Genomic DNA, 15,000 nt, shown 5'->3' on the forward strand with positions numbered 1-15,000 from the left:
ATACTTCTCAGGTCATTACCCTTTATTTATTGGACTTGTGTGACACACAAAACAGTTCATTTGTTAATCCCTGCTAGCCAAGGCCAGAAACTTCACAAACAAACACCATCTGCCAATGCAGCTCCTTCCACAAGCGCCCTACGAGTGCACACGGGTCACTGAACTGTGAGGCCACAGAGTTCAGACTACATCTACGCATAATCAATTGAAACATTTTGCTTGTTTGTTTTTCAAGTTAATCTTTGTATGTTCTAATGAGGCAACTCTCAGGGCAGACTGATGAAATTCTTTCACTTTTATCCAAAGGACTGAATGCAATTTGAGGGTTAAGGGTCTTGCTCAGGTGCCCAGCAGTGGCAGCCTGGCAGTGGTGGAGCTTGAACCAGCAACCTTCTGGTTACAAGTCCAGTACCTTAACCACTGTCCTTCATTCACCAACTTGTTCCATTCCACATGGAACAAACAACTAAAAATGTAGAAACTGCTACTGTATCTGCTCCTGCTTGCTGGGTGGTTCGCTATTTTTAATATGAGAACCATGTGTCCTGTGTGTGTGTGTGACCTGTGTGTGTGTGTCCTGTGTGTGTGTGACCTGTGTGTGTGTGTGTCCTGTGTGTGTGTGTGACCTGTGTGTGTGTGACCTGTGTGTGTGTGTCCTGTGTGTGTGTGTCCTGTGTGTGTGTGTCCTGTGTGTGTGTGACCTGTGTGTGTGTGTCCTGTGTGTGTGTGACCTGTGTGTGTGTGTCCTGTGTGTGTGTGACCTGTGTGTGTGTGTCCTGTGTGTGTGTGTCCTGTGTGTGTGTGACCTGTGTGTGTGTGTCCTGTGTGTGTGTCCTGTGTGTGTGTGTCATGTGTGTGTGTGTCCTGTGTGTGTGTGACCTGTGTGTGTGTGTCCTGTGTGTGTGTGACCTGTGTGTGTGTGTCCTGTGTGTGTGTGTCCTGTGTGTGTGTGACCTGTGTGTGTGTGACCTGTGTGTGTGTGTGACCTGTGTGTGTGTGTCCTGTGTCGGTGTGTCCTGTGTGTGTGTGAGACCTGTGTGTGTGTGTCCTGTGTGTGTGTGACCTGTGTGTGTGTGTGTCCTGTGTGTGTGTGTGTCCTGTGTGTGTGTGTGACCTGTGTGTGTGTGTCCTGTGTGTGTGTGACCTGTGTGTGTGTGTCCTGTGTGTGTGTGACCTGTGTGTGTGTGACCTGTGTGTGTGTGTCATGTGTGTGTGTGACCTGTGTGTGTGTGTCCTGTGTCGGTGTGACCTGTGTGTGTGTGTCCTGTGTGTGTGTGACCTGTGTGTGTGTGTGTCCTGTGTGTGTGTGTCCTGTGTGTGTGTGTCCTGTGTGTGTGTGTCCTGCTGCAGAGGAAGACAGGGCATTTGTCTTGTCCTTCGTACATGTTCATGAATGTGTCAGTGCACTTCTGTAAGCAGTGGAAGTATCTCTGTGTAGCTATTTACTCCCAACTCTATGAGTGTGTGTGTGTGTGTGTGTGTGTGTGTGTGTGAGTGCGTGCGTGCGTGCGTGCGAGTGTGAGTGTGTGTGAGTGCGTGCGTGCGTGTGTGTGTGAGTGCGTGCGTGTGTGTGTGTGAGTGCGTGCGTGTGTGTGTGTGTGTGTGTGTGAGAGAGAGAGACTTGACAGATTATTCTATTTTCGTGCTGCAGATATCAAGCATAGAGCAAAACCTTTGCCCTGTGTGACCTCTCTCTCTCTCTTTCTCTCTCTCTCTCTCAGACCTTGGTGAAGATGGTCAAAGACAGATTATTTGTGTATTTCTCACTTTCTCTCCATTCAAATCTGCTGTTTTATTTTCAAGATCTTATTTAAGTACAGCATCGGCAAAACATCACTGAAGTCCTCTGTGTGTATGTCTGTGTGTGTGCATGTGTGTGAGAAACTGTCCATCATGCTCTGATACACTGTCCCGCTGCAGTGCTCCCTAGTAGGACAGACAGCTGAGTAATATTGGAGAAAACTGGCTAAATCAAGTGTGTTATCTCAAAGTTTATTTAAGTGTTTTCTGAAATAAACGTTTGCATATTTCACATTCAGTTCAAAAGTGCAGCTCTAAAGTGTGTCTGCTGAACAGCTGGTGTGGTGCCTCCTGTTTGGGGGAATTGCAATTCCTCACATGTGTGTGTGGCAGGACTGTGTTCACCAGTGTGGTTTCTCTGCGTCAGATCCAGCAGATCCGTGCTCAGGTTACTCAGGTTGCGCAGGTTACTCAAACACCTGCCACAGCATTTGGGGAATCCATTTCTGCTTTCCATCGATTTGGCTCAGGACTCCGAATTTTATGTTCATGCTTCTCCTGGAGAAGCCCCGCGTGACAACAGACTCCTCATTTCTCTTTCCAGAGTTTTTTGTGGTGTTTTTTTTCTGTGCGTTCAAAGCTACAAGCTTGTTGTAGATGAGCTGCACCTCACCCGGCCCACAAATACATATTTGAATACATCTTTGAAGAATATAAAATTTAATGTTGCATGCGATCATGACACAATGAACATTTGAATAGTCTGTGTGCTGTATTAGCTACAGTTTATTGGCATTATGTTAATCACTGTCTTTAGTTCTAATGCTCATTATCTGGTGTCAACCAGAGCATGTGGGTGGTAGACCAGCAGAGACAGTGAGCTTACAGTCACAATTTTAAAGACGAAATCCACAAATGTAATAATAACTGACTCTTGTTATACTGTGAGCACTTTGGCTGGAAGGAATAGGATTGAATGAGATTTATGGGACTTCACATAGCAAAACTCTTACCCTGCCAGTCATGGAAAAGATTCAGATAGTGGCAGAGAAAACAGCCTAAATGTGTCTGAGTTCACGAAAGGTACATATTTAGTCATACTCTAAAAAGGTGAAAATAAATACAATCATTAAAAGCTGATTTGGACACATTACGCATTTTACTCCAGAAACAGTAATAAATATTGTTATATACATTTAACCGATATTGAAATGTACATTTAGCAGGCAGCTCTGTAGCTATGGCATCACCATGACCTTGCGAACAAGCGTTTTACATTTACGACTTTTAGCTGACGCTTTTATCCAAAGTGATTTACAATTCTGACTGAGTACAACTTTGAGTAGTTCAGGGTGAAGGGGCTTGCTCAGGTGGTGACCTACTGGTGGTGAGACCTGAACCGGCAACCAGTACCGTAACTCCGTTTTCATTATGTAGAAACGGTGCCTTAGACTTTTTCTTGTATTTTAGTGAAATTATGGAAATCTGCATCTTGACACTACTTCTGGAATATAACATTAGACCATTAGTTAGCTTAACCGAGCAGCATACATTTATCTTTCAGCTGTTGTGTAAGTTCAATATTAAATATTAAAACATTGACATTTAATATCAATGTACTGCACACTGCGTTAACTACGTTAAGGCCGGACATGGTGGTGTGCTCTGACCGTAAATGGATAGTTTATTCTATACAGTTCCATCTGATGATGCAGCGGATTAAGCTTTTGAAAGGAAAAAGCTGAAATTCACTGACACATATAAGACCAGTAGAGACATGTGTTAGACCAGTAGGGACAGGTGTTAGACCAGTAGGGACAGGTGTTAGACCAGCAGGGACAGGTGTTAGACCAGCAGGGACAGGTGTTAGACCAGCAGGGACAGGTGTTAGACCAGCAGGGACAGGTGTTAGACCAGCAGAGACATGTGTTAGACCAGTAGAGACATATGTTAGACCAGCAGAGACAGGTGTTAGACCAGTAGGGACAGGTGTTAGACCAGCAGGGACAGGTGTTAGACCAGCAGGGACAGGTGTTAGACCAGCAGGGACAGGTGTTAGACCAGCAGAGACATATGTTAGACCAGCAGAGACATATGTTAGACCAGCAGAGACAGGTGTTAGACCAGCAGGGACAGGTGTTAGACCAGCAGGGACAGGTGTTAGACCAGCAGGGACAGGTGTTAGACCAGCAGGGACAGGTGTTAGACCAGCAGGGACAGGTGTTAGACCAGCAGGGACAGGTGTTAGACCAGCAGGGACAGGTGTTAGACCAGCAGGGACAGGTGTTAGACCAGTAGAGACATATGTTAGACCAGTAGAGACATATGTTAGACCAGCAGGGACATGTGTTAGACCAGCAGGGACATGTGTTAGACCAGTAGAGATATATGTTAGGCCAGTGGAGACATGTGTTAGACCAGTGGAGACATGTGTTAGACCAGTAGAGACAGGTGTTAGACCAGTAGGGACATGTGTTAGACCAGCAGGGACAGGTGTTAGACCAGCAGGGACAGGTGTTAGACCAGTGGAGACAGGTGTTAGACCAGTAGAGACAGGTGTTAGACCAGTAGAGACATGTGTTAGACCAGTAGGGACAGGTGTTAGACCAGTAGAGATATATGTTAGACCAGTAGAGACATGTGTTAGACCAGTAGAGACATATGTTAGACCAGCAGGGACAGGTGTTAGACCAGTGGAGACATGTGTTAGACCAGTAGAGACATGTGTTAGACCAGTAGGGACAGGTGTTAGACCAGTAGAGACATGTGTTAGACCAGCAGGGATAGGTGTTAGACCAGTAGAGACATATGTTAGACCAGTAGAGACATGTGTTAGACCAGTAGAGATATATGTTAGACCAGTAGAGACATGTGTTAGACCAGTAGAGACAGGTGTTAGACCAGTAGAGACAGGTGTTAGACCAGTAGAGACATGTGTTAGACCAGTAGAGACAGGTGTTAGACCAGTAGAGACAGGTGTCAATCCATCATACATCAAAACGTCATACTTGAGTTGAAGTTAGTGTGTTGTGTAAATTTGTATTAATTTTCCTTTATCTGGATTTATAAAAGTTATTAAAAGCATTGATTGTTAAGAAATGTATAGCAACCCTGTTGTTGACTGGATATATTTTGAAAATATCTGCTAATTTCAAATCCTAAGTAAAGAGTATTATTAACAGTAGATATCCTGATATATTTGTATATTTACAGCTGCAGCTGTTAACCAAACAGAGCCGAACCTCTTCAGGGTGAGTTTTTCCCACAACACTGTTAATAAATAAAATGAACTAAAAACCTGGGAATTTTCAATAATTCCCACTTTTGCATACTGTAACATTAGACCTGAGCAGATGTTCATGGTTTTTCAGACATTTTCAAATTATTTAAAAAATGCTAATTATGAATGGCCAAATGTTGAACAATTTGTGCATTATTCAGTTCTGAGAGATTTAAAAAAACATTTTTTGCTCCTGAAATGTGATATGATTCAATACATGAAGTATAAAAAACACATGGAAATGTACACATGTAGTGTGTGTGTTTTTTTTTTAACCAAACATTATTTAAAAAAAATTCCAAACACCGGATTAGCACGAAATGCAAGCCTGCTGCAAATATATCATCGACCAATCCCAATTATTAAGACTGCCTAGTCCATATTGGTGCTGTAACACAGTAGCGGTCAGTTTGTTTGATCGTTTATTTCAGCATAAGCTTGGACTGTCTTCAGCTGGGAGCTTCCAGAAATAAGACATATCCGTGTCTGTAACTATGCAACTGTACACAAGTGCACACACCTGTACACGACCACACACCTCTTACAAAAGGAAAATTTGTTAATTGCAATTGTTTAAATGGCAATAATGAAGAGCCAAATTCTCCCCATTCGCTCTGGTTTGTTTGTCGTGTCGGTTCTGGTTCTGAGTTTTAAGATACATTGCGGTGTCTGTTGAAGAGTGTTGGGTCTGTGTGCCCTTGTTTCTGTGTCTCTGTCTTTCGCCCATCCTACGAGCTGGATGTACCGTCCACACGTACGTACGTAAGCGCAAGTGTGCGTGTGTTCTGCTGCCACAGTGGCGCTGCTTGCATGAACCACAGACACTCGTGCTGTGCTACAAAACAAAGGCCTCACCTGTATGATCACACACTCACCCACTGGAGGACACAAAGTCCTGCTGAAGGCTTTAGTAATTAGTAATCACCATCGTCATCTTCGTCATCATCTGTTTTATTCTGAATGGTTTATATTTGGGCCGCATGCCACCAAATGTTTTTCTCTGGAACGACCAGTGTCACGAGCAACATCAGTCAAGGGTTGCAGTTTAACGATAATACCTCAACTCTGGCGTACGAATAAAAAAACGTTTGTCTTTGAATTTCTGTTTGAAAATGTTTCTCAGCAACGTCAGCTAAGGGGAGCGGAGAATGAGTCGCCAACCATCCTGCCGTACGCTTACATAAGGTCACACAGTGCCAGGAGTGTTTGACGGTGAACAGGGCTCATATTACATCAACACATTGAGCTAGTTAACTAAAACTGCGAGCCGACTGCATAATAACAGTGTCGGTTCATGTGTTCACGTCCACTTTGGGTAAAAAAAGCCAAGCCACCCATCTATGATTTAGCTCGTCCCTTGACAACCTGAGATGCGTAATGGCTCCACCCAACCCTCCACTTTTCCTGCTTTCGGAAGAATGCGTGCAGGTCATCTGTGTTCGTCCTTCACGTGGACTGGGAGAGTCAGAGGGGTGGGATGTGGCAGATTCTGTAGCATCATTTTTAAAGTGTCAGTAGTGCTTAAACCCTTAAGATCCACCCCCAACAACATCCCCGTGTTGCCAAATCCTTCCTCAAATTAGCTCATAACTCACATGGCCTTTTTGTACTGCTTGTTGTGTAATCTGCCGACTACCAGTGGATGGGATCCACTTCTGAGTCTTAGTTGCTCTCAAGGTTTCCTGCTCGTGATCTGAAGGAGGTTTCCTTCACTACTGTTGCCAGTGAGCTCTGTGAAGCCAGTTTGTGACAACACCCAGTGGGAAAAGCCCGGCACAAATTAATTTTAATTGAAAGTGATACAATTCATGAAATTAAGTTGATTAAGTAAAATAAACTGTTGGGTTCACTCAGGTTTGTCAAATGAAAGACTAATGTTTTCCCTGTTTCCCAGACTGGAGACAGTCCAGTACTACTGGAGATCAGACTGGAGTCAGTCCAGTAGTACTGGAGATCAGTCCAGTACTACTGGAGATCAGGCTGGAGTCTGTCCAGTACTACTGGAGATCAGACTTGGACTCAGTCCGGTACTATTGGAGATCAGACTGGAGTCTGTCCAGTACTACTGGAGATCAGACTTGAAGTCAGTCCACTACTACTGGAGTCAGTCCAGTACTAATGGAGATCAGACCTGGAGTCAGTCCAGTACTACTGGAGATCAGACTGGAGTCAGTCCAGTACTACTGGAGATCAGACTTGAAGTCAGTCCACTTCTACTGGAGTCAGTCCAGTACTAATGGAAATCAGACCTGGAGTCAGTCCAGTACTACTGGAGATCAGACTGGAGTCGGTCCACTTTTACTACCTAATGTAACACAAAGATCAAGACTTTTTAACACATGGACATTTTAACACATGAATAGACTGCAATTAGATACACAAATCTTGTTGTAACTGTAGTGGGTGCAGGCAGACGTTATTATCTACCTGCTGATTTTCATCATGTCTGGTTAAATGAAAATGTGATGATGTAAGTTTCACCGGTACAGTCAAAGATTGAAAGCAACAAGGATCAGTCGGCCATTCCGTGTCAACAACGTCAAACATTAACATTATCAAACATTATATTAGCTTGTAGAAACTGACTGTGTGGGCGTTTACTGTAGTGAACTAACAACTGCACCCAGTGTGCCTTAGACCACTAAACAATGTGTAGCTGACTACATGGATGTATGTATGAATGGATGGATGGATGGATGGATGGAGACCCAGGCAGTGAGGACGTTTACTGCACTACAGTAACAGTGATCACCTGCACTGGCGTTAGTCAATAACGTGAACACAGCTGCTCTTGGACTCTGCGGTAGTTATTTAGTAGCTACCCAGACAGGAATTACAGCACATTTACATGTATTGCATTTAGCGTGAGCCGAACCAGTGTGAGCTGACCAGAAAAACACAATGTTCTAGCCTCTAAAAATCGTGATGCTCAAGAGAAGGGCAGCCATAATTTTCGCGTTTTGTTTTTGTTTAATGCCACTTTTTGTTGAAACACTTACCAACTGATCTGTATGTAGGAATCTTCTGAAAGGAAAGCTTGTTGTGGCGACGGAACGCGCTCGCCATCTAGTGGCAAGTATTGTTACTGGCATGAATGGGTAGCCCGCCCCGCCCCACTTAAAATAGCGTGCAGACGCTCCTTAATTAGGCTTGTGCTTATAGACTCTAGCCACTAGATGGCAGCAGACTGCAAATAACTATAGTGAGTGGCGCAACATTTATGCCCAAGCGTATTCTGTCTAATGATAGATATTATAAATCTGAAAAATATATCTATACACGCACAAATCAGTTCATGCATCCTTTGGTAAGGTAAATAAAGACTGCAAAGATCAATAAAGTATCTGAATTTCCACTATAATTTTATACAATGAAGTGGCTTAATTATACAACATGGAGAACTGCGTTTGTACATTTTCGCTCAATCGTCCTTTTAATGTAAAAGAAAAGCTGAAAATAAACAACTCTGCGTGCAGGAAACAGGAAGACTCTGAACCCTTTCGCTCTCTTAGCAGGCTTCAGTACTCGATCCTTGACCCGAAAACTCTGGCGTGTACGCGCTTCACGTGTTCAGACAGGTACAGATTCCGCGGGTCCCTCGGGACACGCTTTCTCTCTTCCACTCTCGTGCGATTCTCTTACGGAACGGCCGTCCTTTATGTACACAGGCTAAAAGGCGATCAAAGCGGCACGTTATAGCAGCACATGACTAGCACCGTGTCCGTAAGCCTGCAACTAAGGTGTGCGTCGGCGTTTCCGCGGATGCATGCAATGCCCACGCGGACGGTCTTGGAAATCCATGTGCGGCTCAGCAAAGACGAGTGCGTGCGGCCTCGCGCCCGGGGGTAAGCGTGCCCCACGCGCCGCGTCGGGTTCCAGCCTGCGGGGGGCGCTGTCTACCTGCCTGCGCGCGCGTCCGCATCGCGCTCTGCTGGCAGCGCCGGCGGTGTGCTCGCACCGCCTCGAGAGTGGGACTGGCTATCGCGCGGACCTCGCGAGCGAGTTAGCAGCGTTCGCCGCGTCGGTGGCCAGTATGCGCCGCGCGGACAGCACGCCAGCCTGAGCAGCGGTTCGGCACGTCGGCGTTCGCTCGCACACGTCCGGTGGACCGAGAAAACGGCTCGGGTTCTGACGCTTCGCCGCCGCGAAGATCCCACCGCCCGCGACTATGTCGGGGAAAATCGAGAGCAAACAAGGTGAGACCTGCCCGCCCTTGCACGGCTCCGTTCCATCGTCTGACGGAAGCGCTTCGGCTCACGGACACGGATTTAGGCCTCGTCCGCGCGGCGTTTCAAACGGTGCTCGCACGTTTGCAGCGTTTCGCGCTTGTCGGGTTTTCCAACCGGACGACCGTGCCCGTTAAACGGCGCGCGCCGTTTAGCAGCCCCCTCCCGGTACAAAGAGGGCTGTGTGCGGGATATCCGAGCCCCGCCGCGTCCGCCTCCGTTAGCTTAGCCCGTGCCGCACGGGATTACCGTGCACTTGCCCGTATCCACGCGCGGACGTTTAACCCCCCCCCCGCGTCCCAAACGTTCGAGTCGATCTGCGTGCGTGTTTGGGACGCGTGCGATAGCCGCGCGTTCTGCGACCAAATCTCCGCATCCGACGGGCGAGAAGCGTTAACGCAACGCCACGAGCGCAGACCCGCTGCTGTTGTCAATCTCGGCCAGACAGTTGGAGAGCGCGCGTGGGTGCAGCGAGGACCTGTAGGGTTGGGGTCGAAGTGCGCGTGGAAGGCGTATCTGTGGGGGCAGCGGGGCTCGAGGCACTCCTGTATTATTCTTTTTTTATTCTGACACTGTTCCGACGGCTGGAAGGTGGATCTCGTCGTTGCGGAGACGGTTTTGATTTTGGAGGGGCCATAAATAGGAAATCCTACCCACGAAGGACCCGCTCAGTTCACGCGGCGCTGGATGCCTGGGAGCCCCGAATAAACCCATGGCCTGTAATTAACTTGGGGCGTGCTGTTTGCACGGAGGAGCCTTTGGCCCCCGGAGCCTGCCGCTGCACGGCCGGCTCTTATGCCAGTGGTGGCGTGACTAGATCATTCTGTCTTTTTTTAGTAACAGGATTTTGGTCTGTCTTACTGAGCTGGTTTCTTCTGTGCACGTGGCTCGTCTAGTCTGCAGACGTGTGTCAACAGAGCGGATGCATTGAGCAAGGACGCTGTCCGTCTCTGCGTGCCTGTCTGTTGTGCCCACTGTATGTCGGAGCGTCGCGGCGACTCTTGCCATAGATGCCCGGTGGTCTGGAAAACACGAAACGACAAAGTGGTTTCCGCTGTCGTGAGGGGAACTTTATCAGCCACGCGGCCTACAGGAACTGGAGAGACTGTGGCTAAGCGAGACGGTTTCCGTCAGATTTGGGAGGGGGTTTAATCCGGGACTAAGCGGTTCTCGAAGCTTCGCCCACTTGCTGGGCTCCACTCCTTTTTTCACATGCTGGTTGTTTTTTTTTACGTGTGGTACTGTCGTAGCTGCGCGGCTCGGACTGGGCTCGCGGGCGGCTTCGCCGTACGTCTGGATCGGTCTCGGGTGCTCGAGCAGGCGAGCGTGCAGTGCAGGGGAAAGACAGGACTTGCTGGGACAGGGATTATTTCGGAAAACCTAGACTGCAGCAGCGCACACATTGTGTTTATATGACAGAATGGGTGTGTGAGGCAGAGACTGAGTGTGAGAGTAAGTGTCACCTGTTGTGTGTGTGTGTGTGTGTGTGTGTGTGTGTGTGTGTGTGTGTGTTTATGCTCTAGTGGTCCATGGTATTGACTGGCTCCTGGCTAGAAACATCTCTCTGTCACTGTACCCAGGCCAGGGTGTGTGTGTGTGTGTGTGTGTGTGTGTGTGTGTGTGTGTGTGTGTGTGTGTGTGTACACACACTGCCCGTGTTTGCACTGACGTCACTGTCTGCATGACTCTGCTCTCTGTTACCATAGATACAGTGTTCCATCATAATGTCACTGTCTGTCATTCATGCAGAAACAATGAAAAATATCACCTGTTACCCACAAAGCGCACACACTCACACACACACACACACTCTCTCACTCTCAAACAAAACCAGGAAGCTGATTGAGCCTCCCTTTACTTCCCTATTGCAGTGAGAAAATGAACTTGGAAAGGAAAGGTGTGTGTGTGTGTGTGTGTGGCTGTGTGTGTTTTGTATGGAGTCAGAATGAGGGTGAACATACAAAGTGTTGAGAGTGTGTGTGGCTGTGTGTGTGTCTTTTTCCTCTCTCTGTTGCTGAGTATTTGTATAGCTTTGTTAGTATTTCTGGGTATGGCTACACATTGTACTGACATTATCTTTGGTGTTGCCGTATGTATGTTTTGGAGCTCTCGGTGGTCTAGGTTGCGTAATACTCCACACGGTGAGGTTAAGCTCTATGACTGCCAGAATGGTACTTCCTCTCTGTGACGGGAGACGAAAATTGTTCATGGAAATAATGACAACCCTTTCCCTCTAATCACCGTTAGAGCAAAACAGGTTTTTTTTTTCCCTTTTACATAAAGTATGCAGGTGTTTTCGTTTTACATGAAGTTGATCTATTGCTAAGCTGATGTAATAAATTACATCATAAAGGATTTAAAGTAGAATACGTTTCTGGTTAATCATCTGCCCTGCGAAGGCGCTACGGCTGACAGTCAGATCAGTGTACAGCATGTCTGTGGTCTGATGGACAGTAAGTAAGTTTTTATGGGGTTTTTTGCTGCCCAGTTGTAACATGTTAAGGCCACTGTATGTTTATGTTGAATGCTTTGGCGTACTGTAGTATTTTTAATATATTGCACGCTGTTGTGTACTAACAAACAGCTGAGGGAAGGCAGCGATTAGAGGCTGTAATCAACAGTTAATTTTATCCCCACATTAAGCTGGATAACACCAGTAAAATGACCTCAGCAGACCCCGACAACGCTCATCCCTAAACGGCCTAAAAGCAAGATCAAAGGGACCTGATCACCTGTACACCTGAGCCTCAGCAGCCAATCAGGTCTGGCTCCGCCTCCTCCTCACCTACAGCAAAGCAAATCTAAGCCAGACGGCCAGTAGCGTCGTCATGGCTGCTTGAAAAGTTTTGAAAAACCGACATCCTTCATGGGAGAAGCACAGTGAGGCAGCAGAAATAAAGCCAGCGAGAGCCTCAGGTCACGTTTACAACCTCCACGAGCACAGCAAGCAGGAATCGTGGTTAATAGATGTTCTAGATTTGGGGGATTGCAGTGTGGGTGTCTGTCAGATCCATTTAAAACTGCTATTTTTGTTTTACAGTAACTGAAAATAATTCAGGGTTTATAACATTTGCATGTGGACTAATAAAGTATGCATGTTGTAAATTAAAATAGTCAATGTGCAGTATTTGTTTTACTGAGTAATCAAGCAGAAAGCATATTTAAGAATGCGATCACACACACACAAATGCGCTAGCTGATGGGCGGGCTAGTGCCTGTGTTTGCATTGTGTACTACCTATCCCACAAGGTGTGATTGGCTGGAAGGTTGGTGGGGTAGTGTCTGATTGGTCAGTTTAGCTGCCTTAGCCCCTGCCATGTTGTGATTGGCCAAGAGAATGGTGCTGTGGTGTCTGATTGGTTGGGGAGGCTCTCCCGAGCGGTTCGATGCCCTCTCTCAAGACGCCGGGTTTAGATGTGTAAACTGTAATTTGGGCTTTTCAGAAACCACTACTGTACTTTTCCCTCTCAGAATGAAAAGTGTGTTCTTACTATACTGAGCTACAATAATTACACACTGTGTGTGTGTGTGTGTGTGTGTGTGTGTGTGTGTGTGTGTGAGAGAGAGATGGAGAGGGCAGCGTGTATATAGGCACGCTTACAGACCTTTCAGACTGTTTTTTCCATCAATAAGAAGAAGGGATGAGAGAAGACAGATGGATAGATGTATGGATGGATTTTTAGCAGATTAAGGCGCGATGTATAGGTGTGCAGGTCTGGAATCGGCCGTCCTGTGATGGCGGGTGGGAGGGGCCCTGTCACCTGAGGGCTGTGTAATGCTCCTGTACTCTCATAGGTGCGTCCCTCTCGAGCATTTGCCTGGATTAGTGGTATTGCACGTAACTTTTTGCATTTTTCTGGAGCTGTGTGTGTGTGTGTGTGTGTGTGTAACTGGAACCATCCCCCTCGCGCCGTCTCACAATTACTGCTCCCGCGCGCCCGATTCCGGAACTCTCCGCGGCGGCTCTCCCGTCCTGGCTGTTGCCGGAGCATCTCGGGTGGAAATCTGAGTCACCGCTGGTCACAGGAGTGAGACGTGACTGAGCGAGATCTCGCCCTTCCGTCCGGCATCAGGACTACGCCGCGCCTCCTTGGACGGGCCCCCCTGTTCCCCGTGGACTGAACTGGTGGGCAGGGGAGCGAGCCTCTCCTTCAGGAAGGGGCTAGAATTGCCGAGGCTGCGATGGGGAACTCGGGCTGGAGAGAATCGCCATGCACAGGCGAGGGGGACCCCAGGGGACCACAGCGGCAGCTCGCAGGGCCAGGTAAAGACCGCACGTCTCAGGTCCCGTCTCTGGGACCTAGGCTTCGGTCCACAGCTCCCAGTGCACCTGTAGCGGGTGTTCAGAGTTCTTACTGGGCTTCAAAAACAAAAATGTGGCCCGGCTGGTGAGTCCCGAGGACTGGGTTGGGGAAACGATCTCTAGTCTAAACACTGGGTCGTTATAAACAGGACAGATTTTTTTGTTGTTTAGTATTTTGTACATAGATTCAAGTCTTTCTAAACAAAAACTCAGGAGCCAACCAGCCGGGTCAGCATCGGCAGTTTTCGTTAGCCCCGCCTCTTACCCAGGTCAAGAGTCAAGTACAGAGTGAGCATTTTGCCAGGTTTAGTGGCTGGACATTGAGAGTGTGGCTGTAGTCTAGCTGGTACTTACCACAGTCAGGCTGGAAACAGACCCAGCTCAGCCTTAGAGCACCACAAGGCTAAGGGATAGGGGATAGGAAGCAAGCGCAACTCTCTTCTATAGTGGAGGTTGGTGGAGTTTTTTGTTTGGTGTATTGTGAATGTTTATGTTCTGTGAATGTTCTGTGTTTTGGTGTGTGTGAAGGAGAAGAATGACTGATTGATGTTTTTGGTGTGTGGAACTATGTGCAGGTTGGTGGGTGTGAGGGGGATGACGTGTGTGTGTGAAACAGACAGACTAAGCTCACTCTGTACCTCCCATCATGTCCCAATGCCGCTGTGATGTCGTGTTTAACAAACATCCACCTCAGCAGGAGGTCGCCGTGTGAACCGTCCCCCGACCCAAGGATGGGCCAGAAGACTCTGGCAGCTGCCAAGCAGATTCGGGTGCGTTAGAGCAGCAGAGACTCAGAACTCTGAGCTTTACTCAAGGCAGGTCTGGAGAGGGAGAGAGACACGGGGGTGTGTGTGTCTGTGTGTGTGTTAAGCAAAACAACAGAAATAGAGCAGGGCTGTGTGTGTGTGAGACGGAATGTGGAACTCTAGCCGAAGAGTAGATAGAACCCTGTTCAGACATGTCTAGAAGGGTGTGTGTGTGTGTGTGTGTGTGTGTGTGTGTGTGTGTGTGTGTGTGTGTGTTTGACCGGGGGATGGGCATACACAGAATATGTACAGGACCAATAGTACTGGGTTGAGAGTGTGTGTGAGAGAGAGAGAGAGAGAGAGAATCATGCTTCATCTTTTATCTTCACTTGTGTCTGGCCTATACAGACACGTGTGCACATGCACATAATCTCTTAGCTCTGATTGGGCGTTTTGCCTGAGTAAACGCTAATCTAACTTACTGTTCAACCCACCACCCTCTGTGTGTGTTTTTGCCTTTGTGTGTGTGTGTATTAGGCTTGTCACTATTCCAGAATTTTGACTTTGATACCAATGCTGTGTATAGCATCAGTTCCCGATACTAAAACAATACCTTGGCATAAAAACCCCACCGAAATATAAACTCCCTCTTTTGGAATGTTTATTCAACTGAATGAAGAAACAAATGTTTCACTTTTAAGTGGA

General features: G+C 47.3%; 1 protein-coding gene across 8 annotated transcripts in view; it reads left to right on the forward strand.

Annotated features, from left to right (window-relative positions):
- Positions 1-8,981: 8,981 nt before the first annotated feature.
- Positions 8,982-15,000, forward strand: part of rapgef1b (Rap guanine nucleotide exchange factor (GEF) 1b) — a 35,356-nt gene continuing 29,337 nt past the window's right edge. For 2 of the 8 annotated variants that reach the window (XM_035521399.1, XM_035521404.1), the window contains exon 1: positions 10,005-10,698. In XM_035521399.1, coding sequence (XP_035377292.1) covers positions 10,659-10,698 — 40 coding nt within the window. In that variant the 5' untranslated portion in view covers positions 10,005-10,658. Of the gene's footprint in view, positions 9,217-9,784; positions 10,699-15,000 lie in introns of those variants that run through there. The other 6 variants (XM_035521398.1, XM_035521397.1, XM_035521396.1 and 3 more) reach the window with 6 other exon arrangements.

The sequence above is a fragment of the Electrophorus electricus genome, chromosome 22, assembly GCF_013358815.1.
Source record: "Electrophorus electricus isolate fEleEle1 chromosome 22, fEleEle1.pri, whole genome shotgun sequence".
In the NCBI taxonomy this organism is placed as follows: domain Eukaryota; kingdom Metazoa; phylum Chordata; class Actinopteri; order Gymnotiformes; family Gymnotidae; genus Electrophorus; species Electrophorus electricus.